Source organism: Culex quinquefasciatus, chromosome 1 (assembly GCF_015732765.1).
Source record: "Culex quinquefasciatus strain JHB chromosome 1, VPISU_Cqui_1.0_pri_paternal, whole genome shotgun sequence".
NCBI lineage: Eukaryota > Metazoa > Arthropoda > Insecta > Diptera > Culicidae > Culex > Culex quinquefasciatus.
In genome coordinates this window covers 4462664-4489739 of record NC_051861.1, presented here as the reverse complement: position 1 = coordinate 4489739, position 27076 = coordinate 4462664, and the positions used below count along the sequence as shown (strand labels likewise).

General features: G+C 42.7%; 3 protein-coding genes and 1 long non-coding RNA gene across 5 annotated transcripts in view; 1 reads left to right on the top strand and 3 right to left on the bottom strand.

Annotated features, from left to right (window-relative positions):
- LOC6032629 overlaps positions 1-5281 on the bottom strand; it is an 11007-nt gene extending 5726 nt beyond the window's left edge. Inside the window, exons 1-5 of one of the 2 annotated variants that reach the window (XM_038249332.1) lie at positions 4940-5281; positions 4282-4405; positions 3828-4157; positions 3621-3740; positions 3414-3550 (exon numbers count right to left, since the gene is read on the bottom strand). In XM_038249332.1, the coding sequence (XP_038105260.1) occupies positions 3414-3550; positions 3621-3740; positions 3828-4157; positions 4282-4405; positions 4940-5124 (896 nt within the window). In that variant the 5' untranslated portion in view covers positions 5125-5281. The remainder of the gene's footprint in view (positions 1-3413; positions 3551-3620; positions 3741-3827; positions 4158-4281; positions 4406-4939) is intronic. The other variant, XM_038249333.1, reaches the window with a different exon arrangement.
- Positions 4794-27076, top strand: LOC6032633 (baculoviral IAP repeat-containing protein 6). The gene is made up of 3 exons (XM_038249331.1): positions 4794-4914; positions 23488-26383; positions 26530-27076. The coding sequence occupies exons 2-3, from the start codon at positions 23561-23563 to the stop codon at positions 26920-26922; spliced, it is 3216 nt and encodes a 1071-aa protein (XP_038105259.1). The 5' UTR covers positions 4794-4914; positions 23488-23560; the 3' UTR covers positions 26923-27076.
- LOC6032630 (M-phase inducer phosphatase) lies at positions 8290-13314 on the bottom strand. Its single transcript, XM_038249334.1, has 3 exons — positions 12821-13314; positions 10022-11446; positions 8290-9899 (listed from the first exon to the last, which is right to left on the bottom strand). The coding sequence occupies exons 1-3, from the start codon at positions 12862-12864 to the stop codon at positions 9554-9556; spliced, it is 1815 nt and encodes a 604-aa protein (XP_038105262.1). The 5' UTR covers positions 12865-13314; the 3' UTR covers positions 8290-9553.
- Positions 18483-19119, bottom strand: LOC119765460. Its single transcript, XR_005276746.1, has 2 exons — positions 19032-19119; positions 18483-18564 (listed from the first exon to the last, which is right to left on the bottom strand). It is a non-coding gene; the product is annotated as an uncharacterized LOC119765460 (long non-coding RNA).

The following is a 27076-nucleotide window of genomic DNA, read 5'->3' as shown; positions in this document are numbered from 1 at the left end:
TTTTGCGAGACCACTTCTCATTATTTTGTTGGCACACACAGTGACACACGAGAATCCCTCAAACGCTTAATGAATATCGCCAAAATTAACTTTTCACTTTCGCTTACTTTTTCACGGCGCTTAAGATATGAAATTGCTTCCAACTACCGGCAACATGTTCTTTTGATCATTAGTAAGGCACTCACTTGAAGAATAATCCCGAAAATGTAATAAATTAGCAAGCGCCATCAAAAAACCAAACGCGCCAAGTCGTTTGACGTTTCAATTTTCACTTTGCATTCAAATCGAAGGCTGAAGAAAACCGAGCGAGAGACGAAGGCAAAAAAGAACAAAGGCTGGCCGTCCACACCACCAGCATCACAGCCAGCGATGCCAGGAAACTTTCCCTATAAATGCCACTTTTCGTGAGTGTTCGTTTGAACTGTCAGCGCAAATGGCAACACTCGACAGAGTGTTGGAAGAAAAAAGAACTAAGCCGATATTAGAAAAATGGGCGTGGCCCAATGCATTCGCCTCGATTAGAATACCCTTGGGATTTTTTGTTAAATGCTTGGTAAAGAAATAGAATAACTTTTAGTGAAAGTGAAAATAAACAGAAATGTTCACAAAAACTTGCTCTACTCGTTGGTGTACTTGGTTTTAGTAAAATTCAAGGGAGACTCTAGATTATCCAGCATCATTCAAACACGACCGCTTATTTGGATTAAAATGGGTAGATTTCCCCTAATTTGAACATTCCATTTAGACATTTTTTTATGTACTAATTGGCATGATACTACTTTTTTTTTTCTTGAATTCAACATTTGAAGTGCATTAAAAATTTAATAGCTTAAATTTGATATTTTTGAAATTGATTTTTTTATTTCATAATTATACTTCAAATGTAGGTAAATAGGGGAACCAGGGCTGTAGAGTAGGAGTCGGAGTCGGAGCCGGAGTCGGTGGAGTCGGGTCTTTTTGGGGATCTGGAGTCGGAGTCGGAGTCGCCAAAATTTGAACAGCCAGAGTCGGAGTTGGACCCGGAGTCGGCTTAATTTTATCAGCTGGAGTCGGAGTCGGAGCCGAAAATTTTTTGTTAACCCGGAGTTCGAGTCGGAGTCGGAGTTATCCTAAATTTAACAAAAAATATATTTTTTCAGTATTTGCTATAAAACAGCTTAATTTACAAAACTTCTTATATTTTCAATTGCTTTTCTATTCGCAAGCGCTGCGTTGCCATTTTTCATCATCATAACTCAAAAAACTAAAAACAATATTGGTCCTGTAGTCAGAAGTTATTAATCGGTTTTTGACAGCTTCCTTTTGCCTGAAATTATAAATTAAAATTTGACCAAATTTAATCCAGTTCTTTCTGAAAAAAGTACACACACAGTCATCTTTTACACCGATAGCGAATGTCTTGGAGGTTTTAAGTAAATCAATTTTCAGGAAAAAAGTAATGAGGTACATAAAAAGATAAAAAATAATAATCACTATTTATGGAAATCTGAAAAAAATCACTGACAGTATATCTTCCAACAAATAATCAACGATCATAACAATCACGTTTTGTTTATAACTAAGTACAAAAAATCGCGCTTAAAATTTTTGAAACTGACAAAAAATATCAACAAAAATTTGAAAAAATCATTGAATATGTAAAATATCTCGATTATCCTAATGATTTCAATAATCTTAAATCCACTAAAATCTGAGAATGTTGATACTTAGGCAATCTATTTTGAAATTGTTGCATAATATCGTTGAAAAAACTCAAGATTTCAAGATAGGCTAGGATTCCAAGATAAAAAAAAAATGTATAAAAAAATGATAGGAATTTAATTTATATTTCGAATTTTATTCAAAATAATCAAAATCAAAATGTTATTCAACCGGTAAGAATTTTCTCATACTGTTAGCCCCACGCCAATATGACGGAAGGTGATTTTCATTGCAACTAAATGTACCTAAAAAAATCTTCTTGGAAAGGTAGCTTAAGGATTTTTTAAAATATCCGTAACCTAGAAAATATTTACCTGTGGATTTTTGTTTTTTATCCAATTCTAAGTTTTTTCATATATTTTGATGCAGGCGCGACCATACATAAAGCTTCGTTTTAGGTGAAGATGCAAGATGTATTGCGCGCCTCCTTTTAAATATATTGAAAATTTTAAAATTAAAAAAAAACCAAAATTCCCAGATAAAATATTTTCTAGGTCACGGATATTTAAAAAGGCGCCCTTAAAACGAATATTTTTTTAGATACATTGATTTGTAATAATAAACATCTTAAGGCATGGCGTGATGTCTTAAAAAAATCAATGGAGCTTTAAAAAATAGTTGCGTTTAAAATTATTATTAAAAAAAACAAGGTGACTATCAAGTCTATAAATGCCACTCTAAAAGTGAGCAAATTGAATTTATTTGTTGAACCGATCATTAAGGCCAGCTTCCTTTTAATGATCATTAAAATAATAACAATTTAATATTATAGCTTTAAATAAATTTAATGAAAATTTGAGGTTAAGTTAATAAATCCAAATTTTACTTACTAAACTGTTCTTCTGAAAATGCCTTCAAACTGGAGGTATTTTTTGATTTCTGTTTCAATAACGTATGAAACTTGCAAAACTAGAAACTTTTTTACGTTTCTTTTCCACTTAGAGAGTTTTTAAATAATCCTATTTATCAATGTTTTCGAAATAACAGTTAACTAACTTTTGAAACATTTAAAAATATGTGGAGTCGGAGTCGGAGTCAACCATTTTTTGAAAGCTCGGAGTCGGAGTCGGCTAGAATAGAGTTATCTACGTGCGCATGTATTGCGTGTACGTACACAAAAAAAAGTGAGGTTAAAATTTGTACCTGCCAGCAAAACAAATGGTGTGCTAGTGTGTGTGAGATCGGGCTTAGATAGCTCTATAGAGTTATCTACGTGCGCATGTATTGCGTGTACGTACACGAAAAAGATTGAGGTTAAATTTTGTACCGTCCAGCAAAACAAATGGCGTACTAGTGTGCGTGAGAGCGGGCTTAGATAACTCTATTGGCAGGCCGGAGTTGGAGTCGGAGTCGGAGTCGGTTGGAGCTGAAAGCCGGAGCCGGAGTCGGAGTCGGTGTCGGCCAATCGCATAAAGCCGGAGTCGGAGTCGCTTGAAATATGACCCGACTCCGCAGCCCTGAGGGGAACAACCTCTAATTCCATCGGTCCTCTAATAATGCCATATCAGCAGCACTTTGACGTCCAAATACAGCTCATAAAAAGCGTTTTCAACTGAAATCGACTCATAAATAGCTCAATAGGAAGTGAGCAAGCAAGGTTTTATCAACATTTTTTACAAAATAAGTTTTTTAAATAGTGAAAATCAGCAAATTGGACGGAGTTAGGAACGAGAGCATAACCTGCCAAACATACGAGAATTTTCCCTACTTACGACATACAGTTGTCCTTGTGCTTGGGCCAATCAGCTCGCTGGCACCCGGTATCGCAGTAGAACGCTCCACACTGACACTCAAAGTTGGGCATCTTCGCACAGTACCAGCACCCGAGCGGAACTTCCTGCTGGGTTTCCTAAGTAGAAACAGACGGAGGGGAAAAAATCATTAATTCAAAACCGAAACCAATCAAAAACCTAACCTACCATTGGCGCCTGTCTCGGCGGTGAATCTATGTCGCCGTTCCGGTTGTTGAACCCACCATCGTTCCGTCTAAAGTTGTTGCTGTTGCGACCTTCGTTCCGGTTCTGGTTGAACTGCTTGTTCTACAAAAAAAAAAAAAAAACCGTTCCCAAGTTAGTCACACTGAGCTGTGATTCGTTACACAGTAATTTAAAACACGCAACATCTACCGAGGTCTGTGCAGTCGATTCGTCCGTCTTGGTCGGCGTCGCCGAGTCCGTCGACTGATCAACTTTCATGGAAAATGCGGCACTCGAGTTCCGCGTGGCCGCCACGGCCGTCAGCGTGGACGCCGGCAGTGGCCGGAGCGGATCGAACGGATTGTGGCACGTCAGGGGGTACAGAATGGTGACGGCCTGGCCGGCCGCGTAAAACGAAACGATCTCGACGCCGTTCCAGACGGCGCTGAAGAAGGCGTACGTCCGGTCAAAGATCATCAGGTCCCAGTGGGGAAGGGGCAGCGGAAAGAACAAGGGCTGGGGACACTCGAGAAGGTAGTCCTGAAAGAGAGGGGAGCGGGGGAACGACGGCCAATTTGGGAGATTTTGTGGTTGGGAGCCATTCGATACCTAGCAGATTTGGGGGACCATAGGAAAAAACAAAAGTTTCTTGAATAATCATTACCTGTTGCTTCTTCTGGTTCTGATCGTTGGGATGGTTCTCCTGGTAGCGTTCCGATTTGAGTGCTGGGTCTACCGCTTTGAAAAGTGGAAAGGACCGAAGTTCTTCGATGGCTCGGGCGGCGGTGCTGGTAATAATTAAAAAAAATGGTTTTGTTAACTTAAAGTAAAATAATATCATGACAGGATTTCCAGCTCATCAAACTTATCAACTCATTTTTTTTTTAAATATTTCTCACAAAAAAAATCCTTATCGCAAACTTGATTCTTTAATATTATTATTCTTACAAATTTGGCAGCAGAAGCAAAATTAAAAATCGTAGTTCATTGAAGAAAACAATTAATTGCAGAATAAATTTTGATCAACATTCCCTTAGTTAGAATCAACTCTGTGTGATTCCGATATCGACATCGTCGTCACGCCTTGGCAACATGCTTCAAAAATTTAATCGCAGTTCTGATGAATCCGAGCAGGCTTAGAATTTCGCAACGTAAACAAAACACAGGAAGCAAAGAAGCAAACCAAATCATTCCGTCGCCATTTCTTCCACAGTGAACAAGTGCAAGCAAAAAAAAAAAAAAAAACAAGTTTATCAAAAGTGCAACTTGTGAGCGGATTAAATTACCGTAAAATCAGGTATGTTTAAACAAAGTGTACTTACTCCGGATCCGCGTACTGGATGAAACACAGCTGCTGGTTATTTGCGGGCCGGTGCATACTTTTAACCTCTCCCTGCTTGTCTGCGATGACCCGAATGACGTCATCCGGCACGCACGTCTCCTTCAGCACAATCATAAGCCGGCCCGGCTGGACATTACCGGCGGATTCGGCGTTAAAACGGGGCATTTTCGGTTGGATTTTTCAAAAAAGATTCACTCACACAAAGAGAGACAAGAGTAAGTGGTAAAAAAGTTTCCAAAAATTTGAGACGCAATTTCCGAAAAAAAGAAAGTCAAAGACAAGCACGTGCACTCAGAACGACCGAACGAACAAGACTGAAGTTGTGATTTCGGGGGAAATGTCAAAGCAAGAGTACGGAACGATAGTTGATTCCGAGCAGCGAGGTAGTCGCGGGCAGGTACACGGAAAGGAACGCGTTACAAAGAAAAACAGGCAAAAGATTTTTGCTTTGGGAAAGTCCTCGACTTGGTCAAAAATTTTATTGTTTGTTGACGGATTCGGGTAAATAGGACATTCCTAGCTAATGAGGTGATTATGTTTGTTTTTATTGCAACTCAACGCTGGAGATGTTTTGAGTTAATTTTGAATTGGACGCATTTGCCATTTGTAAACAACGCCATTATTCAAACCGAGATTCAAACAGTTTTTAGATCAAACTATGAAATTTAAAATACTTGTGATTTTTCTTCTTCTCATGTTAAGAAAATAACAATAAAATTAAGTTTTCATTCACGTAAAAAATGCATATGGTAAAGAACCGATCAAGAAAAAAATAAAATGGGTGGCAGCGTTAGCGAAAGCAAGTCAGTGAGAGTAAAGATAGGTCCCAAGGAATCGATCCCTTTCTTGTGATCTGCCGTTAGTAAATCTGTTTTTTGATCCCTCTCCTTTGGAGCTGTCTGTGTACCGGCCCTTGATGAGTATCATTTCATGCCAACTGCAGACCTAAACATTGACTTCTGGAGTTTTTTGTTTTAAGAAAGGCCTTATAAATAAATGAAACACAATGGCTTATAGGACCTTTTCAAAAAATAAACCCTAGACTTTTAAATTAATTTAAATAAATAGTTATGCAACATCGTGCTTCAACCACGTGGCCAACAAACTGAAATGAGGTATTTTGAACTTTTTGTATGGACCGATACCCATACAAATATTTTTTTTATAGACTGTGGTTTTTCTCTTGACAAAATATCAATTAAAAAAAGTGTCATCAACAATATAATTTTATCAGCGCGGTTTTTTTAGCCTCTATAAACATAAAATAAAACAAGGACGCCATCTGAATGTGGTGTGTTGGGTCCCAACCAAAATATATTTGTCGCAACTTGCATAGAAACTTGCATGCAATGTTAATTCTTATTGGAATATTTTATATGTGGCAAGTAATGTACGTAAACGAAAAGTTCTTTGTAATTTTTCAATTTATAAGTTGAAGAAATAAAACTGTTTGAAAACCTTTTTTGGGCGACTACAAATGGTTTGAAATAGTTTTTTTTATTTCACCAAGTTTTTCTTTGACAGCTCAAACCAATTCAACTATAGATTGACTTCGTTTTTCGAGTTTTAGGTAAACGTTCACGTCAACCAGAGCCTGCATTTTAGTATCTTACATTTAAAAGGCTGGACTGGATCCTAATAGCGACTATTTAAAAGTAAACAACAATGGCTTTCCTGATTGATTAATTGGAACAAGGAAACCCTGCAAAATATTTTTCGGAATAGGGCTTGTTGCTTCGAAAAATCAAATCACGGAATATTTTTTTTTTCGTTTTGTTTTCTCTTTTTACGTGAATTCGAGTTCTGCGACTTCATTCTAGTTTAATTTGAAAAGTTGGTTGTCTATTAAATAACAAATTGCATTTTTTAAATAATTCGTCATCACCATTTAGGATTTGAAAATTCTAAATCAGTTTAAAGTAGTTTAAGATCGACAATCAAAAAAAAAAAAAAATTTTTTTTGTTTTTCGTGATTCGATTGGTGTTGGTAATTTTCTGACCTTATATCTGGAGTTTTTTTGAAAAGGTCCAATAACCAAATTTCCAGTTTTTGCTTTTTGGGTTTTTTTGAAACCGCCTTGAGTCAGTGGTATTAAAAAACACCCAAAAAGCAAAAACAGAAAATTGGGTCATAAAATGAAGCTTAGATTGCTGATATTATTTATTACAGCGATAAAGCTTATTTTTCTGAGTACAATGACCCTTTGTACGAGCACAAAGAGCTTAAAATGGATTTTTAAATCAATTTTGAAAAATTAACCTCGCGGTCCTTCTTGACAGAAAAGCTCCTACTTGACAGCTCGTTCCAAGGGGACCATAGTTGATCCATCGGAAAAATGCTGTCTTGTAAAAAAAAAATTGCCTTAAAATGAAAAAAAGTGATTAGAAATGGTTTTTTATCGTGTTTTTTACCGTTGTACATAAAAATTGACATAGGGCTTTAGTACCCAATTTGGTTCATTGGACCTTTTCAAAAAAAAAACTCCAGATATGTAATCTGAACTCCGATAACGACAGAGGATCAGAACGACCCTATTGCTGCGTCAACCTTCCCAGCCACACAAAAACCATCACTCCTATTGTTTCGAAAGAGCTGTCAACGTGACATGTGAGCTTGAGCACACAGCTGTTTGTTTTGTTGTGATCTCTCAACCAAGAGTCCAGTGATCGTAGTCGAAGTTGAAAAGGAAGTTTTTGAACCGAAATTGCTTGTTTCTGTCGAGTTTTTCAACTGTTAGAAAGATTTTTTGTTGTCAAACTTTTCGAATAACTTGCGCCGAAATCAGGTATGTGGGAGAGCCGTTGCAATGTTAGGTTGCACAGGTTGCAAACGTTAAAAAAGCATTGTTTTTTCCTCCAAGACATTTTGATAATAAAAGGTACAACTGATTTGATTTCAGAGTACAGGGATATTTTTCGGATTGTTGAAGATGTTAAGAAAGCAAAGGATTGTTTTGTTTTTTAGAATTTTATGATTTTATTTCGATCGAAACGAGTTACGATTGTGGTCGAAACATTGTTTGTGCGTTCGCGTTTTGTTTTGTTTTTCAGTCTCTCTCTATATGTACAAATACAATAAAATAATGAAATGCATGGTCGAAATGGTCGATGTTCGCTTTGCTATCGCTTATAAGTTAAAGAATTATGCAACCTTACGTGGCTAACCGATACGAACAAAATAAAATTAATTTAAAAAAGTGATTTCTCTTTCACGCTCGCTTGCTCTTACACACTAATAAGGGTATTATGCTATTTTGTTCTTTTGCACACTTTATTCTGTTTTTTTGTTTGCTTTATTTTTTTCGATGGTAGCTTATCGCTCTCCAATGCTTTTTTTTCTGCGGTTTAAATATATTACTCTATAAAATCTGTTTTTCTTTAATTACAATTTAAAACTCAGTCCGAAAAGATTTGTGTTTCGATTAATTGATAGTTTCATTTAAAAAAGTTCTAAAACAAACTCACACAAACGATAAAACACCAATTAAAAGTATTGTTCTCTTTCTCTCATTCAAGTTTTAAGCTAAGGGTTAAAAAGAGCGCCCGGAAACGTCACTCTGCTGCGGCTACGCCGCCAGTTACAGGGTGACGACCCGCCACGCTCGGTATAATTTAATCTAAATTTAATTTGCACTTGTTCTCGTCGTCGCTTCACTTAACAAAAGTCTAAACTCGTTTGAACTGCGTTTTATTTTTGCATAAACTCTGTTTGAATGAAAGTGAACTAGTTAAAATATATATAAATTTGTGTCGTTTTTTATTTTTTTATAAATTTTGGGTTTGGAAATGATTCAATACGAAGAAAATTTTGAAGTAGAAATAGTCGTCCTTTTCTTACAAACTATGGTTGGTTCATTGGGGGTGCGTTGTCTCTCGAATATTTGCATATTTTACAAAGTTGGTGCCAAGTGAAACGGGATCTGCCTTTTTTTCAATTAGTTTATTCTACAAATAATTTTGCTCCTTATTTTTAGTCGTTTTTTGTTTTGTTTTACAAGGAAAAGTTCTGCAACTTCTCCTTTCAGTCGTGAACTGATGTTTTCTTGTTTTTTTCTCTGAGATTATTTTTGCCTAAAATTTAAACCCTAAAAAAGTCCCGTTTCTCCTGGCCTGCTGTGGTCGAATAAGTAGAAAATAAAATATCGCGATATAAATCGAACCGAAGGTAGAAAAAACTAAATCACAGATGAAATATGTGGATAACAAAACATAAAGTAAAAATTATCTTCTACTACTATTCGAACGAGTCGGATTTTGCGTCTCTCTCTCCCCTTCTCAGTACTCAGAAGTGTATTGCCAAAAAAAGAAGTTGGGTTGTGCGAAAAAAAAACTAAACTTATAAAAAAGAAAATGGAAACAAAAGTTAACCCCGGAACAAAACAAAAGGTTGAGGCTCTAACGTTTGTACAATAAAATATAAAGTGTTCGGGTTTTGCGATAAAAAATAATAAAGATAAACAAAAATAAAAATGGAAAAAAAACTGCAAAAACTTCAACTTCTCTTCACCGTCCCCCAGTCCCTCCTCTCCTCACACTGGTCACAGTCTTTGTCTCTCAGCGCCTACTGCTCCTGCTCCTGCTCCTCCTCTCGTCTCTACAGCACTAACCTGGACCTCGACTTGACTAGCCGCGTCGGTGGCCCTCGGCCTTCGCTGGCACCGGCGGACGTCGACGAGGACGAGTGCGCACTGCCCAGCGACACGGCGGAACCCTTGACGGGGTCGGCACCGTTCCAGCTCTTGCTCTTGGCGCGGAAGTGACGGTACGCGTCGCCAAAGTTGGGGTCGAGCATCGGGCGGTACGCGATCGGGTCGCACAGGTCCGGGTGGGCTGCGAAAAAGTCCTTGTAGCCACCGTGAAGGAGGTAGATCTCCGGATAATGGAGGGCCGGGTAGCTGTCCGAGTTGAGGATTCGGTCGTGGTTGCGCAGGAAGCGGGAGCTGTTGAGAGAGAGAGAGAGAGAGCGGGTTGGTGAGAAGTTGTTTGGTTTTGTGATGGGGTTTTTGGACGTCTGAAGTAGACGTTTGAGTGACGCTTGAGGTGGTGTTGAAGGGATACTTACAGCTTGGGGCCCCGCTCGGAGGAGAACTCGCAGTGGAACACGATGATGTTGCGCTTGGTGAGGTCGTTGGTCTCGACGGTGGGTGGTTCAGTCTTGGATCGGATGAGTTCCTCCAGGATTTGCTCCTGGGTGTAGAGGTTGAGGGCGCCGCGGATGTGGCCACCTTCGAACTCGTACGGGTACCGGCAGTCGATGATCTTGAAAGAGGCGACCCGTTCGTCGAAAGAGGAGCGCAGCAGGTCGGCCATGGTGTCGGGGGAGATGGACTTGAGGTCCCGGTGGCGTCCGTCCATCAGCGGCAGGGTGTACGACTTGCTAAAGTCTCCGATGAGGTCGGGTTCGGTTGAGGATCGGGACAGGGCGTTCATGATGTGGGCATCGTTCATCGAGATGGACTTTTGCAGGATGGGACGCTTGGGGACGGTGAGGCGGGCGGGGCTGTCCAGGTTGACATTTTCGACGCTGCGGAACGCGCTGACCGGGGTGAGGGATTCAGTCTTGTGGCGTTTGCTCTGGATGGGGCTGACGCCGGGTGGTTCGGGGCGCTTGAAGCAGCGGGTCGTGTCTTGGGTGCGGGACGAAAACGGGGTCAGGTTGAGGTTTTCCTGGTCTGGCGCGATGCGGAACCGTTCCGGTGTCCGGGCAGGGCTGGCGGCGGTGGCCGTTGCAACGGGAGACTCGAAGATCAGGTTGTTCTTGGCGCGACGTACCACGGGATTTTCCGATAAGCTGAGGCAACGCCGGATGAAGGGAGGTCGCTTGTTTTCGGGGGTGGTCTTGGTGGCCTTGATGTCTCCGCAGATCAGCGAGCTCAGGTTGCTTGGCAGCTGCTGGCCCTCTTCGTCCTCCAAGGTGTCCATGTCGAACAGCTCCATGTCGATGTCGTCCATCGATTCCATCGAGCCCGAGGACAGGCTGTGGAAGATGCGGATCGACGGAGTGGAGGACGAGGCGGACGGAGAAGCGGTCGAGGAGGAGACCGAGTTCTGGCGGGGGATCGATGGCTGGATAAACCGGAACATGGACTGGCTCTTGTGGTGACCGCCTTCGCTGCTGGACATGCCATAGCCGGAGTCCATCGAGTTGGGGTCGTAGTCCTCCAGTGGGCGTCGTGTCCGGGTAGCACTTCCGCTTCCGGTCACCACGGTGATCTGCTTGTTCGGGGTCACCTCGGACGGCAGCAGCTCGCTGGACTCCTCCTCTGGGCACTCGCACGGACTGCATGGTCGCGGGCTGGCCTGGGGGCTGTTGACCTGGTAGAAGGACAAGTCCTCCTCGGTGTGCAGGTTCTCCTTGCCGGGCGATGCCAACATCTTGAGCGGGGCGATGTGTAGCCGGCGCTGGGCACTCCGTTGGCGCTGTTCCGCCAGGCGACTGGCCGGCGATCGTCCGGCCGAGTTGAGCGTGAAGGTGGTCGAAATGCGACTGCAAAAAAAAAGGATACAAAGATTGAGGTTAGTTACGGCGTCCAAAACTCGTTTCGCTCTCCCCAAGGATAACCGGAAAAAAGGTCGTCGCTGATTATCATAAAGTTTTTTTGCGCGCGCGCAAGTCGCGCCATGAGAACTTCTGGACCCCCTTCTTTTTTCCGTGTAATTATCCTCGTCATAACCTCATTTCATTCTGCATTTTTCTGAACGAACAGTAGGCGATGCAAGCGGTAGGAGGAGGTCGAGGAGCGTTCCACTCACACATCTGGCGCGCTCGCAGTCGTCGCAGACGACGCAAAGGTTCATGGCTTGCTACGTGCAACAACAACAACAAAATGTGTGAATGCACGACCAAAGGAGAGGGCATTGAATTCGACGATCCTACGAGGGTAGAATAAAAATAGATCCTGTCTGAAGAGGACGAGGACCCTTGGCGCGCTAAGCGCGCGATCTGTCAAAAGCGTTTTCCTCAAGGCTACCTTGGATGATCACTTATCTGCCCGCGCAAAGACCTGACCTATCCCAACGCTCGCAAAAATTTCGATCGTAAAAAAACAACTCCCCGCCGTAAACAACAAGCCAAAATGAGAGAAAGACTAGCCCCGGCCCAGACAACGGAGAGCCCCCGCAAAACGCGCGAATCCGATGAAAGTGAGATTTTTCCTCGTGCTTTTTCCCCGCGAAATTCGCGAACCCAACGAAGTTGGCCGAGCGCGCGATGATTCGCGCAAAGCTGCTTTTCCGCTAATTTGCAAAAGTAGGCGAAGCAACGGAGCAATCGGCCTTCGCAGAAGGTCGCACCCGCTTTGTATGTTAAATGAAACTGTTCTAGGTCATAGTTTAGGGCATTGCGCAACTTTAGGTGAGATTTAGGTGTGGAAATCGACGTCTCAAGAGTTCAGTGCTCCCCTCGCAAAGCGAGAGGAAGTACGGTCGAGTCCCCCCCCAAAAGTCTCAACCAAGTCTTGTCGGAAGTGTTTATTTCTTCTCTGTTGACTGAACACAAGACTATACGAAAAGCAGGGGCGAACGAAAAAAAAAAAAAGAGACGAGTCCCTGCTAGTTTCAGCTGTCGTGTCGCACATGGACTTTGTAGGTTCTCCCTCGCGCATTTTTCCCTTCTCTCTGAGTCGTTCTTTTTCCAAGATAACACACATTATGCTGCACGCATACACCGTTTTTGAAGTCGGAGGAAAAAAAAAAGTTTTGGGGGAGGAAATTAAGCTCGTCTAGCTTAGCTCGCGCACACGCGGTTCGTGGAAGTTGTAAATTCATTAATAGACTTATCGCGGGCACCTCAATCAATAGTCTCGCGATGTTTTGTTAATTAGGAATCCCTCAAGGTGTGTTTGCTGGAAGGACTGCTCACCTTGTGCACTCGAAGAGATCGAAATCGATGTTTTCCGACATCATCTTGCTGGTTTTGCTGGCGTTCACACGATTATAAATCCACAGGAAATTGGCTTGCACGATTCTTCACTTCTTCGAAGCACACAAAAACTGATCACACGCTTCGTATCACACTCACTCGGTGATCTTAAAGGTTGTTCTAGGATCTGTTGTCTTGCTAGCTGAACATCATTTTCTTGCCCACGCACACGAGTTGTTCTTGCACTGTCACACACACACACCGATTCTGCTTGCGTAGCAGTATCTTCTCGCTAGCTCGTCAAAGGCTTCGACACATCCTCTGTCACGGCGCGTTATCACCTCCGATTCTTGATACTGGTGGCAAAACTCAAGGATTTCACTCAAGATGTTCCAAGATCTCAAGTTCCCTTGCTTTGCCCTTGTACTTTGTGTTTTGTGTGAGGAAAGTAGTCAGGAGCTACTTGTTCGCTCGACGAAGAATTCTACACGACTGACTTCAAGTTCTGCCGCAGCTTGGCTCGCCAGTCCTCGATCGCAGATCCCTCTTCTACGCTACTACTCTGTGCTCCTTTCTCGCTCATCCTTGCTTATCATCGTACCGGCGTTGCCGGTTGCCTCTCTCGCTCGCTCTCTCACACTCTCCGTACGAGGTTGGCCCTTTTGCTTCTACCCTGCGTTCGCTACCAACCAGCCAACCAACACCACCACGAAACCAGTTATGCTGCTCGTTCTTATGCTGAGCTCTGTGCGCTGCCTGGCCCGACGTCCCTTCTCTTCCTCCTCCACACACACTCTCGTTCGCTTCGCGTTGCCTGAACCGGGTCTCCTTCTTTGCGTCTTCCTCCTCCTCCTCCTCGTTGCGAGAGATCTATGCTGGAGTCCGTGCGCGCACACCACTGCGGTGAGCAGAGACCTGTGCACACCAACACGACTCTCGACTCTTCAGCAGGACCGGACCGCACCGGTCCTGCCGAGATTCCTGTTGGAGGCTGTTGCCCCTTCTTCGCCGTCAGCTTCTTCGGTAATTAGAAAGGCTTCCTTTTCTATGTGGTTTCCTGGCTGATAGAGCAAGTGCCCTATGGGCACTACCGCGCGGGATGTCGGTTGCGGTCATCGCGACCAACTGACGGGGTGGTGATCGATCGATCAAACTCCCCAACCAACTGACAAAACCGAAACCCGACTTGGAATCGTGAATCTGACGACGACGGCGGCGGCGACTAAATTGGACCTAATCAAAACAAATTTAGTCGGGCCCCGGGAGTTGATAACGACGTGATTTCTATGAATGAGGGCGATTCAGAGTGGAGTCAGAAGTCAGCTTTGGGCTGGGAAACTCACCGTCAAGAACTTTTTTTTTTGGTTGAAATTTTGGAGAGCTGAGCTGATTACGATGAATCGTCGTGCTCGGTTGGTTGAGTCTTCAAATAGACCAACTCCGAGGAGAACTAGATTCTACTACTCTTGGGCTAACCTGGGGTGTGTTGTGTAAACAAATGGGTGTCAGGGCGGTGGCGTCGTCGTCACGTCACCCAACTCAGATGTGAGAGAGTTGAAACAAATGTTTGCTGGGATGTGGAGTTTCTTTCTGGAAGAAGTGATGAGCACTGTTCTTCTTCTCCAGAGAGTTGGAATGTGGTTAATCTAGTCACCCATAGGACTTGCACAATCTGACTTCGCTGGTTGAATTTCAAAACAAATAGCATGATGTTTTTCAAGGAATTCTGGAGTTTTTTTTTGAAAAGGTCCAACAAACCAAATTTCCAGTTTTTGCTTTTTGGGTGTTTTTGAAACCGCCTTGAGTCAGGGGTATTTAAAAACACCCAAAAAGCAAAAACTGAAAATTTGGTTTATTGGTCCTTTAAAAAAAAAAACTCCAGAATTGTTTGTTTGTTAACCAACATGGAAAATGTGTATTTTTAAATTTTGAGATATAGTCCACACTCGTCCATTCTGAATACCTCGCCAAAATTTGAATTGGAATAATCGAATCACAAAATTTGGAATTTTATCAAAATTTGGATCTCTGACCTAAATATGACTCCAAAAATGCTCCATAGTTATCTGATTATGTGTAATCTAAGGTCGAATTCGACTAGTTTTGGGTCGCTAAACACAAATTTGCCTTCAAACCTAAAAATAAGAAACAAAATTAATCATGGTTAGGTTTCGACGAAACCTCCGGATAATTGAATTATGGTTAATAGAATCGAGTACGAACTATATGCAAGAACAGAATACAAAAAATAGCCGATCTCAGCAAATTATTTATTTATTTCAGCTAAATGAAATGCTAAATCAGATTAGCTAAAATCTGAAGCTTTCGTGAGAATTATTGAAGGCTGAGAAAATAATATTTTTATACGCAAACATTTGCAAGATTTTGTTTCTGTAAAACTGACACGATTCCGAGAATTTATTAAATCTAGAGTACTTTTTCAAAAGGTCCTATGTGCAAAAACCTCAATCTGAGAAATTTGATGATAAAGTTTTGGTGCACATTTTTAAATCCCATTCAAACACGTTTGGGTATTTTTCGATTCTGAAAACGCCCAAATGGGTCTAGAGTAATGCTTTTCAAGTGTACATCTCGGGATTATATAAAAGACAAGATTACGCTTAGTTCTGACGCAATTTGGTTCATACAACCTGTGAGTGCACATAGGACACGTTTCATAGAACAATTTTTGCACATAAGACATTGCCATTGGACTATATTCATGTGGCATTGCACATAAAACTTTATCAAATAAAAATTAAATCTCGATTTAAACAAAAACTAAATTTTTGTAATAATAATGTATTTCCAACCCTCTCGCAACGTGTAGGCATCAGCTGATGAAGAGCATGAAATATTTCAATGCCTCCAGCGCGTGAGAGGAGAGAGAAGCCGTTATTTACCAATGAGCATTCTGTCAGATGGGTGGCGGGTAGGATAATTTACGATGTCAAATTAACCAATGCGCCAATGTAAACAATCAATATTGTTTACTTTGGCGCATAGGATTATTTGACATGGTAAATTGTCTTATCCGCCTATCGAGCTGTGAGCGCACATAATACATTTTCTAATCTTTCGTTTTTGAAAGTTTTTGGCCCAAGTAGTGTAAACATATTATTTAACACTTATAAACAAGTGTTCCGATAGCCCCCCAGCAGCACTGCATGCGCACAACTTTTATGCCAAAGTGATTACCACGTCACGGATTATTACCATGTCCGATTATCACGTCACAGTCTCACGTATCCCTCTCCCTTGTCACACTTGCGACAACTCTCCACCCCCCCCTCCCCTTAGAGCGTGACGTACTTTATGGATGACGCCTACGGCCTAACGAAGGATGCAAGATGTTGATTCAGGAGCGGCCCTGAGAACCTTGCTCTTCGCCAAAGAATTATTCCGATCTCAGGGGTTGGATCTCCGAACGGGTTCTACGGCTGTTGCTTGGCCGAGGGGTGAGGTCAGCTTGGGACTTGAAGAGCGCAAGTCGCACAAAACTGGAATCAACAGGGTTGTTACGGACGGCGCGGATCGCGCGGATGGCGCGTTTCGCGCGGATAGCGCGGATTTGGCGCGGATTTGCTGACTAATTTTGCTTAGGCGCGGATTTCGCGCGGTTTACAATTTTGATTAATATGTAGGTAAATAGATAGAATTACTTTCAAGTTATTGAGAAAAATATTATTAAGAACTACGAGAATTTGTTTTTTTTTTCATTGAGTGCAATTAATAGATTTTTTCTGAAATGGTTTGTTTGTATTTTCTTAATACGAACCGTCGAAACATTATGATTATCTTTTAAATGTATGGTTGAGAGTTTCTTAAATATTATTATTATTACACTTAACTCATTTCTTAATATATCCGGCTCTGAATATATAATTTCTTTTGGGTTTTAAGTAAAGTTTTTTTAACCTTATTTATTTTTAATTTTATTGTGGATATATTCCATTTGCCTTTGAATTTTAGATGGGATCTATCCGAAGATATATTTTTCTTAATTTAAACATTCTTGGCGAAAAATAAAACCATAATTAAAATAAATCAAAATTAAAAAATACTTACACTTTTCTTGACGTCTCTTGAGGTATTTTTCAAATGGATTTTTTTGCTTTCATTCCTTCAAACATAAAACGAGTTTCATTTTTTTTATCAAATACTTTCTGTATTAGTTTTTATCTTTGGAAATAACATTTCTTGAATGTTGGTCGCGATTTTTAATATGGCGAGGATTGGGGTTTCGGTCGGCGCGGATTTGGCGCGGATTTTTTTTCGACTTTCCCGTAACAACCTTGAATCAATTGCGTTGATCGAGATGCTTATGCGGCGGTCCGAATCGCGCGCCTCGAAGTCATGTCCCCGAGCAAGTCCAGGATCTCATCCGAGTACTGGGTAAAGTGCTCGTATGAATCGAACGCCGCTAAACTGCCAGGGCCATGAACGAGTCGGTTAGGTTGCCGACTTGATACCGTTTGGGAGGAGTCTGGAAAAACGGAAAACATCGGGTCACAAAAAAACAGAGGCACAGAAGAAAAACACTCGTAACGTGCTGTTGGCAGTTCATCAGCGGGACTTTGCCGGACAGCTCCAGATGCTGCAGGCAAGTCAAATCATAGGACGAGTACGCCCAATGGACGTAATCCAGCATTGCATTGCAGACTGCACGATAAGAAATGTAGAAACGAGTAGTCGTAGAAAGGACGAAAGGTAGTCGTGCGGAATATCCAAGATGGAAACATCCGAAAAGATCAACCACTGCAGGTTTTCGTGCTCTTAGACAGACAGATGGACTTTATCTGGTTGTGACGTAGTTCTTAAGCTGGCTGATGAGCAGCTATTAGGACCTGTCGAGCGCGAAGAGTCACAAGCGATTCTTCAGCGAGGTAAGTTCGCTCAGATTAGCAGCCAATTCCTCCGTAAAACCAGTTCGTTTATGGCTGGCTGTGAGAAAGATCATCACGACGACGAAGCCGCGACGCACTTGTCGTAGTGTCCATGCTGGAACTGAAAAACCACGGCGTAGTACTGACAGATCGTGCACGGCCGCCATGCGACCGCGTATTCCGTTACGGTGACGCTGCTCCAGCTGGACGCTACCCTGCGTAGTCAGGAACAACACGTCGTGATCGGAGCGCTTCTGCAGAGCCTTTGTTACATACATGTAAATCGATAAAAAAAAAGTCAGATGTTGGTGAGCACACACTTAATTTTATTAAAAACTGTTATCAGGAATTAAAATACACATTTTCATCTATTATCAAAACATATTTGAAGACATTTGGTTGTATCACTGCCGAAATATACACAGAAAAAAATATTCCTAATCATCTTTTAGTGGATTCAAAAAAAATCTGTAATATGACATTTTGTGATTTTCTACATGTATGTAACCCCTTAACCGCCGCAACCTCTATGTTTCCGCCCACTCCGGTGGCCTCAGAAACACTAGTCTCAGCAGCTCGTGCATTTTTGGATTCTCGGACACGTTGTCCCAAGCGGCCCAGACGACCTGCATCTGCGTGCGTAATTATGAGTTTGCCGTTGGCGAAGTTGTTGATAGCCGATCCGCCCGGGTTCCGGCAATCTTAATGTACTCGACGTTCGTCTTGAGGTTCTCTGACAGACCATGACCACGAAGCGGATGGCGCGCTCTTTTTTGAGGTTTCTAGAAGCGTCCTCCGTACCACGTCCGCCGCCGCTTGGTTGGTCGTTGTCGGGGGACCAGGTACCGTAAAGCAGTGCTGCGGGTGATGAAAAAGTAGTTTAAGGTTAAGGTTTATTAAATTTAACAGCATAACATTTCCCTCCTGAAATGTGTTAACCGGTACCGTGGCCATCCGAAGTCGTCCCTGGCCAAAGGTGGGATGTTTTCTGGCCTTCCGGATGTTTTTTGGTCGGTTCCGTGGCCATCCGGATGGCTTCTCTGTGCAAGAGGGATGATGCTTTTTGGCCATCCGGATGGCCACGGAACAGACAAAATCTATCCGGGCGGCCAAAAAGCATCCTCCCTTTTGGACAGGGACACCTTCAGATAGCCACGGAACCAAGAAAACCCATCCGGAAAGCCAAATAATGGCCACGGTACCGGCAAACCCAACCCGAAAGGCCAAACAAATATTCGCCCTCTTGCACAGGGACGCCTTTCGGAGCCGATCCCATGGTCCTGGAATCATCTTTGGGAATCACGGTAATTTTCCACCCTACTTACCGTATTTTTTTGTTGCCGCAATCCTTCGCCCTCCGACACTTTTCTTTAAAAACTCAGACAGTCCACAACAATGATCTGTCCAGGATCCTATCAACCAAAACAAAAACATATTTTATGCTGTTTTATGAGTTGTTTTGGTATGTCATGCTGGGAGTCGTATCCGCCAGATTCGGGAGAGAGAGCTCATTGGTTAAATTTTGCTCTTCTCTTTTGCTGTGTCAGGCATTGAAACATTTCATACTCTCTTACAGCTGACGTCTACACGTTAACCGGAACCTAGGCAAACATTATTTTTAAAAGATATATGGATATAAAAATCTATCATTACTTTCTAATTATTCAATAAAATGCGTACATACGTCGTTATTATATTAGCGTATGTGCATAATGATTGAAATATATTTAAAATTGTACATAGGTCGATTTGTTATTGTCGTATGTGCATCATTTTACTGAATGCACATAGGACACTGAGAGGTAAAACGACGTAAATTATTTTGTATGAAAATTTAAGAGAATGCTCATAGGTTATTTTGCATTTCGCTAATAATTTTAAAAATTAAATACTTAGAAGAAATCGGGTTTGAGGATAGTGTAGTTTCTGATATGCAGAACGTCATGCATTGTATAACTCAGTTTGTTTACTTTTGGCGCATAGGACCTTTTGAAAAAGTACTCTAGAAATAATAGTCTGTTTAATGACAACCAAAACAAAATTTTGATAACTGAAAAACCAGCAATGATTGCTGAATCTTCAGCAAATGATCTGTCACACTGCCACAAGAAAATTACTGAATTTTCAGCAAAATAGCTTGACGTTTCTTTTGCTGAAATTTCAGTTGTTTTGACAACCATTTTACTGAAATTTCAGTAAATCATCTGTCAAAGTGACAAATATCAGTTAACTGAGAATCCAAATTACTGAATCGTTGAATTTCAGTAGATGAAAATTCAGTAAAACTTTACTGAATTTCAGCAAAAAAAAAAATTGGTGTGTAGAACCAAATGTTTTTGTTTTATTAAACGCTTTTTGCATTATTTTTTTAAATGAATTTAAAGTTTTCAACCTGATTTTACTTATGACAAAAGATGCAGCAAAAAAAAAACTCAAATATTTTTTTTTCAAAAGATTACAAAAGTGGTACAGTCATCCCTCATATTCGGAACAGTTTACAGATCGACCAATGGTCAGAAAATCATAGAAAATCGATAATGGGACTTGATGATTCGCTTTTACCTTCACCTTATTTTTTTTTTTGACAAATTATCACAAAAGTGTTCCTTATTTGTTGAGTACACCCGAATATGTGGGATGACTGTACTAAACAAATGCATTGCGAAATTAAAAGTTGTTTTCTCAATGCATTTTGAAAAACATAAATTGAAACTTATCAAGAATTTCAGTTTAAATAATGAGATGCAATCCACACTCGGTTATTCTGAATTCCGAGCCAAAATTTCACTTCAATTTATTCTTTTTTTATCAAAATTTGGGTGACCTAAAGTCGAATCCAATCAATAAGTGTTCGCTGAACTGTTGAAAATAAGCAAAAAAAAAAAAACGATAATTGAATCTTCAAATAATCGAGCATGGACTAGGAGTATTATAAAAAACAGCAATATTAACAAAATACAAAGAATGATGCAAGTAAACGATTTCAGCAAACTATTTCAATATTTCAGCTACATTTCTTGCTAAATCAAATTAACTGAATACTGCTGCTATTGTGAGAACTGTTAAAGACTGAGGATTTTTTTTATGCAAACCTCAACAAGATTTTGTTTTCTTCTGTAAAATTGACATGATTTCAAGAGTTGATTCAAGAATAGTCTGTTTTCTTCGGAAGAAAATATTTTAAAACCTTTTTCTTTGGCAAGTCGAGGATTCGATCCTGTTTCCATTCAATTTGTCAATCCTCACTATTTAAACTAATCATTTTGCAGAGGTTTGGATAGAATCTCGCTGTTTAACCTCGTTAGATAAATGTACAACCCGCGTCCCGCGCCGAAAAATAATTCTTTTTGCACGCTGTTTAAATTAGGTTTTTTTTTGGTTTCAAATGAAACTTCTTCACTTTAAATATAAAAAAATCCATGAATTTCGCATGTTTCAATCCTGTAATTTAACGTTTAAGTGAAAATTCATACTTTTCCCCTGTTTTGTTTGTAAAATTTGGGCTTTGCATATAAAGGATGTTTTTGCTCAAACTTATACTAATTTTTTAAATTTAATTTTGTTTGGTATCATAATTTCAGTTATTCTATAACTTGATGTTTAAGTTTTAATTCGTAGATTGAATATGCAAATTTTTGAAATCTACCTGATTCCATTCATTGAAATTTGCTCGTTCGACGCTCTAGTTAAACTCAAATTTAACTACCAAACTCCGGTAGAAATTTGTAGCCACGTGCCAAATTCATCAGCGCCTACTTTTAATGATTTTGGGAATTCCCCACCCGTGAAAGTAAAGTGGCGCCTATTTCGCGACCATGCCAGGTAGTGGTCCGCCTACTTTGCTTGCCGCGCACACTCCAACGGAAATCAACAAAACATTAAAAACCGAAAAAGGCAAACAAACAACTCCCTTTTTTTGTTATAAAAATGAATAGTGATAAAAAGGGTTAAAACAAGATTTTTGACAACGCACAGTCAAGTTCCATATGCAGATGTCGAAGAAGCGTTGCTTTGTTGGCTTCTTCTGTGATGAGAAAGTGACGATAACCGAAATTAATCAAAGGTTTACTGGTCCGGAACCGGCTCACGAAATGGTCCACCGAATCCGGTTGACCCCTCCGAAATCTCGTCACAATCTTCAGAAAAGGTGCTCAAATCCCTTCTGTTTTTTTTTCAAAAATCTTAAAAACAGAACCAGATTTCTCAACAGCAAGAACAATGCTCCCTTTCTTCGATTGTGACAGATTACGTAATGAGTGAAATAAATTATCGACTTTCATAGGAGATGGAACCAGTCCCGAACTGACATGCCGTCCGTCAACCATTCCGGTCGGGATCCTCCGGGCGACTGACTGGTCGATGACTTGGGTCAGATTTTTTTTCTGCTTACGCAAGGACCTCAAAACGCAAGGAAGAAAAACTCACACCCCTGAACCTCAAAGGAGAGAAAAAGGCGCAAAAATGGTCCCATTCTTATTGCAATCAGCTGGATTATTTTACGGTTATCCTTCTCTCCGTCTCAGCTGACCCACACACAAAGACTTTCGAAAAAAGGGACACGGATTTCTTATCCTTTTTGCCAAATATTTCTAAACGATCGATGTATTGGTTTTTTTCGAGGATCCCGTTTGATGCTCATTTGTAATGTGTGAGAGAGAGGGAGAGAAAACTTCGTCCTGAAAAAGAGAAAAGGTCCTGTCCAGAAGTCCTCTTCCTATTGATGGGCCATTAAAAAAGCAAAGAGGCAAGATTAGTGAGATCTTTGTGTGATTTCCAAAATATACACACAATCCGGCAGGCAAAAAAAGAGATTTATTTTCATCAGTGTTGAAACTTGTTATTGTGGGTGCGCGCACACTTGCAGAAGAGATTTAGGAGAAAGAGTAGAGTAGGCCTTGGAGGATCGATCGCTTTTGGCAGGTTCGGGAAAATTTTGGCCTGCGACAGGTCCGCAGAGGGGCACCGACCGCCGGACGGAATGGATCGAACGAGCGGCGATCGTGGCTAGCTAGGATGCGAGGTGATGATTGCATTGTTGTGGAATTTTACGTAAATTTGAAGTTTTTTCTAGTTTAAATAAGTTAGTTGTTTTTCTTAATGTTTTGATGAACATTTGTCAGAAAATTTAAATATTCTCAAATTAGAAATGAAAAGCATTTCAAATTTAAATTTTATTTTTTGACAAACTACAAATCACAAATATCACAGTGAAATGTCATCTTTATGTTGAAAAACATTCTCAAATATTGTTCAATTTCTTGCAGTTGTGATGAATGAAACGTTAGACTTTGTCAAAACTTGCTTAAAAAAGAAACTATTTTTTGATGTTTTTAGTAAATCTTTCAGTGCTGAGAAAATTTTAATCACAAGATAGTAAAAAAAATGCGACATATTGTCACAAAGAAAAAAACTAAACGTAATCATTTTCATCTAGTCGCAAACCGTTGATTCCGGGTTTAAGCTTAGAACATTTGAGGATCATAGCCACCGAGACAGGTACTAAAGTAAAAAGCATGGAAATTAAGTTTCCGAAAATAAATGTTCTGAAAAAATGCTATTAATTTTCTTTTGGCTGTGGACCTAACCTAAAAATTTTATTTACATAAAAAATAAATAAAAAAAAGCATACTTAAAATGAAAATAACTAATGCTTTTGCTTGAACAGTTTCTTATTCTGTTTATTTACAACTGGGGTCACTCGAAAATTCCGTAACTCATTCGCTTTCCAAATAGTTAACTATAGATTTTAATAGAATTCCAATCTATTCTTCTATATTCCAGTCTTCCCACATTCAACAGTCTTCCCTCATCATCAACCAGTCTTCCCAAAACGCCAACAAAATACGACACAAAAATGTCCACCGAACACAACGCGGCCCCACCGCTCCCAGACGAACTCCGTGACGCGTCCAACTGGTACCGCCAGCTAGCGTCCGAGGGCCTAGCCCGGCTGAACCTGTCCTCCTCCAAGCTGTTCACAATCACCGCGGCCTGCCAGCAGTCGCCAGCCGTCGTAGCCCAGCAGCTGATCGATTCCGGTCTGCCCAAGCTGATGGCCTCGGCCGTGCTGGAGTTTTGCCAACGTGCCACGACTTCTGAAATTGGCTCGTCCTACCCGATGGTCTCGTGCGCGAAGGTCACCGAACTGTTGGAGTTCTTCGCCGACCTGTGCTCCGTCGGGCTGTTGCGGGACTGGTTGGGCCTGGCTGGTGAGGGTGCGATCTTCTGGGAACCGTTGCTCGCAGTGCTGTGCGATGATAAGCTCGGACGGGGAACTGCCACTGCCCTGCTGGAGAACAGCACGATCAAGTTCCTGTCCAAGGTGACCGCTTGCCACGCCAAAAACCAGCAAGTACTGGTCGTGGCGATGATTTCCGTTCTCCGTTCCGGAGTGGCCTTAGCCACCTACAACTGCCGCATGACCAGCCGGGTCAAGTCGAGCATTGCCGTGTTCATGCGCCGGTTGGTGGTGGAGATATTGCTGGAAGGTGAGAAGCTCACCGTCTTGATTCAAAGCGATCGCCCACTGAGGGACAAGAAAGAGAGCGCGGCTGAATCGAACTCCGTTCAGATGTACCTGAGCGTCAACACCAAGTGCGGAGACATTTTGGATCGGCTTGAAACCAAGTTTGACGAACCGAGGATCGTCCATCGAGCCATTCCTGACGAAGAGATTACCGGAGAAACTACGATTGCCCTTTTGCTGGTCAAATTGAGCGCTCGAGGGTTGTCGCTGTCGACGCTTACCATCATCTTGAACGTGACGGAAGCAGATACAAAACTGGACGAGAATCCGTACGCCGACGACCGATCGGAATCACCAGCTTCGACTCCGTCACCGCTTCCAGAGGACATCGACCTCGTCCAACTCCCAACACCGTTGCAGGTCTTTGCCAGCCGTGGAGGTCTATCCCTGTTGGCGTTGAATCTGCCGAAGAACTATCCAGAACTTCCCAACTCCACCCCCAAGGCGAAGGCCATTCTGAAAAACTCGCTGGCGGCTTGTGCCGTGTTCCTGAAGCTTCCAGACTACGCCCAGATGCTGCTGCGGGACAAGATCCGTGCCCAGTGCCTGCTGCGGTTGATCTTCGGTGAAACCGGGGACGGCGAAGGAAACGAGATCGCCAAGCTGCCGCTGCTATCTTCACTGCCTGTGGTTTCGTTCGAAACGCTTCGCCAGCTGCTGGAGGACACTCCGTACACGACCGAGGATGGCGTACGGCTTTGGCGGTTGGTCATCGAGGTGGGAGCGTTTCATCAGGTGCTGGACTGTCTCAGCATTTTTTCACACCACGAGCCAAACGGGGAGACTTCAAGTGCTTCGGCTGCTCAAGGGGGTAAAACGTACTGGCCAAAGGGCACCGGGTACGGAACCGGATGTGAGAAGAGTTCCTGGAACTACGAACAGACCCAGAAGCACCAGAAACACGAGGAAGAATTGGTCATCGTACTGCTGAAGGTCCTCTCGATGTACATCAACCCGGCGGACATGATTCCGTCCCAGCTGGAACTATCGTACGAGCAGTGTGGCGAAATGCTTCCAGAACTACCGCCGATTCTGCTGTTTTTGCTGCTGCAGTCCTCGCTCATTCCGATCCTCAACTCGTACCTTCGAAACGATTCCGTGCTGGACATCACCCTGCACATTCCGCTGTACCAAGCGATTCTGTGGCTGATTCGTGGCGTTTCGTTGTCTCGCCAGCTGGTTCCACTGCTGGAGGACAAAAGTAACGCAGGCGGCACAACGATCGCGACACTGCTCGCCAACATGAAGGCCTGCGTCGAGCTGTACGTCAACAATCTGAAGCTGGATCGAAAGACGACTGCGACGACGTCAAAGGCCAAGCTGGACGCCGAGGACGAGGGTTTGGTAGTGCTCTTCTCGGACATCAAGGAAACGCTTAAACTTGTGCAGGAAGCAACGCGTGTTGATGGTGGGGGAGCGGTGAAGAAGCAGTCGGTTCAGGGTGGTTCAAGTGCTGTGGTGAGTGCCGTTTCGGCCGAAGATCGTTACTTGGAGCTGATGAAGCCGCTGCAGTTTGGGTCGTACGACATGATCGGTGAAGATGGGGCGTTCGTCATCTCGCATCACTACGGTACGAAGGCTAGGTACTCTGGAACTCGTGCGACTCCCCGCCAGGTGAAGCGACTGGCTCAGGAAACGGTTACGCTGTCTACGAGCTTGCCGCTGTCCTTTAGCAGTTCGGTGTTTGTGCGCACGGATACCGACCGGTTGGACGTTATGAAGGTGCTGATTACCGGTCCGGCAGACACTCCGTACGCGAACGGTTGCTTCGAGTTTGACGTGTTCTTCCCGTCCGGCTATCCGAGCGTCCCGATGTCGGTGAATTTGCAGACCACGGGTAAGGGGAAGGTTCGCTTCAACCCGAACCTGTACCAGGACGGGAAGGTATGCCTGTCGGTGCTCAACACGTGGGCCGGCCGGCCGGAGGAAAAGTGGAATGCCGAAACGTCCAGCTTTCTGCAGGTACTGGTTTCGATTCAGAGCCTTATCCTGGTGCCGGAACCGTACTTTAACGAGCCGGGGCTGGAGCAGCGACGCGGTTCGCCAAGCGGAACGCAGGCATCCGTTGAGTACAATCGTAACATTCGGCTGGCCACGGTGCAGCACGCCATGATCGACCAGATCCGGAGTCCGTGCCCGTGCTTCAAGGAGGTGAGTTGTGTTTCTTCAAAACAAGGTGGTTTTAGAATATTTCGGATATGTTATAGAAGTTCGTTTTTGTCTTTACTTTGTGTGTCTCTTCAAAACTAGATTGTTTTATAATCGGATATGTTTTGCAAAATCGTTTCTTCCCACAGATCATTCACGCGCACTTCTACCTGAAGCGGGACGAAATCCGCGTCCAAGTCGACAAGTGGCTTTCGGAGTCGGACTCCCGCGCAGCCCTGCAGCAGCCGTGCCGTGTGCTGCTGGATGAACTGGCCAAGTTGCAGCCACCGGCCGTGAAGCAGTCCGAACCGCCCGTCGTGGACGTTGCCGCAGTGGCCGGACCTTCTTCGTTGACGGTGCCGTCGCCATCGCCGTCGCCTCCACCACCAGTGGAACCGGTGAGCACGACGACCTCGATGGAACCGAATTCGGAGGAGCCCGGACTGGATTGGGAGGACTTTGCCGATTCCGACGATGGCGACGGTGAAGGTGAGGGAAGCGAGGAGCTTTCCGAGCCGGATGAGGAGGATTTTGATTGTTGAGTAGAAGTCGATCGTTCAAACAAGTGCCAAATGAAGATAATGTAGTTTTAGTTTCTTAATCGCAGTCAGCCATGAAGGTTTCGTTGAGTTGTTTTAAACAAGTGTTGGTACAAATAAAGATGCGCTTACTTTATCAGAGAATTCACAATTCAAA

Bases quoted from the DNA above. Each gene is read 5' to 3' on its own strand.
- LOC6032630 (XM_038249334.1), bottom strand. From the start codon at position 12,864: ATGATGTCGGAAAACATCGATTTCGATCTCTTCGAGTGCACAAG. The intron at 11,447-12,820 runs GTGAGCAGTCCT...TTTTTTTTGCAG, and splicing joins GATCTCTTCGAGTGCACAAG to TCGCATTTCGACCACCTTCA. The intron at 9,900-10,021 runs GTAAGTATCCCT...CTCTCTCAACAG, and splicing joins TCCGAGCGGGGCCCCAAGCT to CTCCCGCTTCCTGCGCAACC.
- LOC6032633 (XM_038249331.1), top strand. From the start codon at position 23,561: ATGTCCACCGAACACAACGCGGCCCCACCGCTCCCAGACGAACTCCGT. The intron at 26,384-26,529 runs GTGAGTTGTGTT...TTCTTCCCACAG, and splicing joins CGTGCCCGTGCTTCAAGGAG to ATCATTCACGCGCACTTCTA.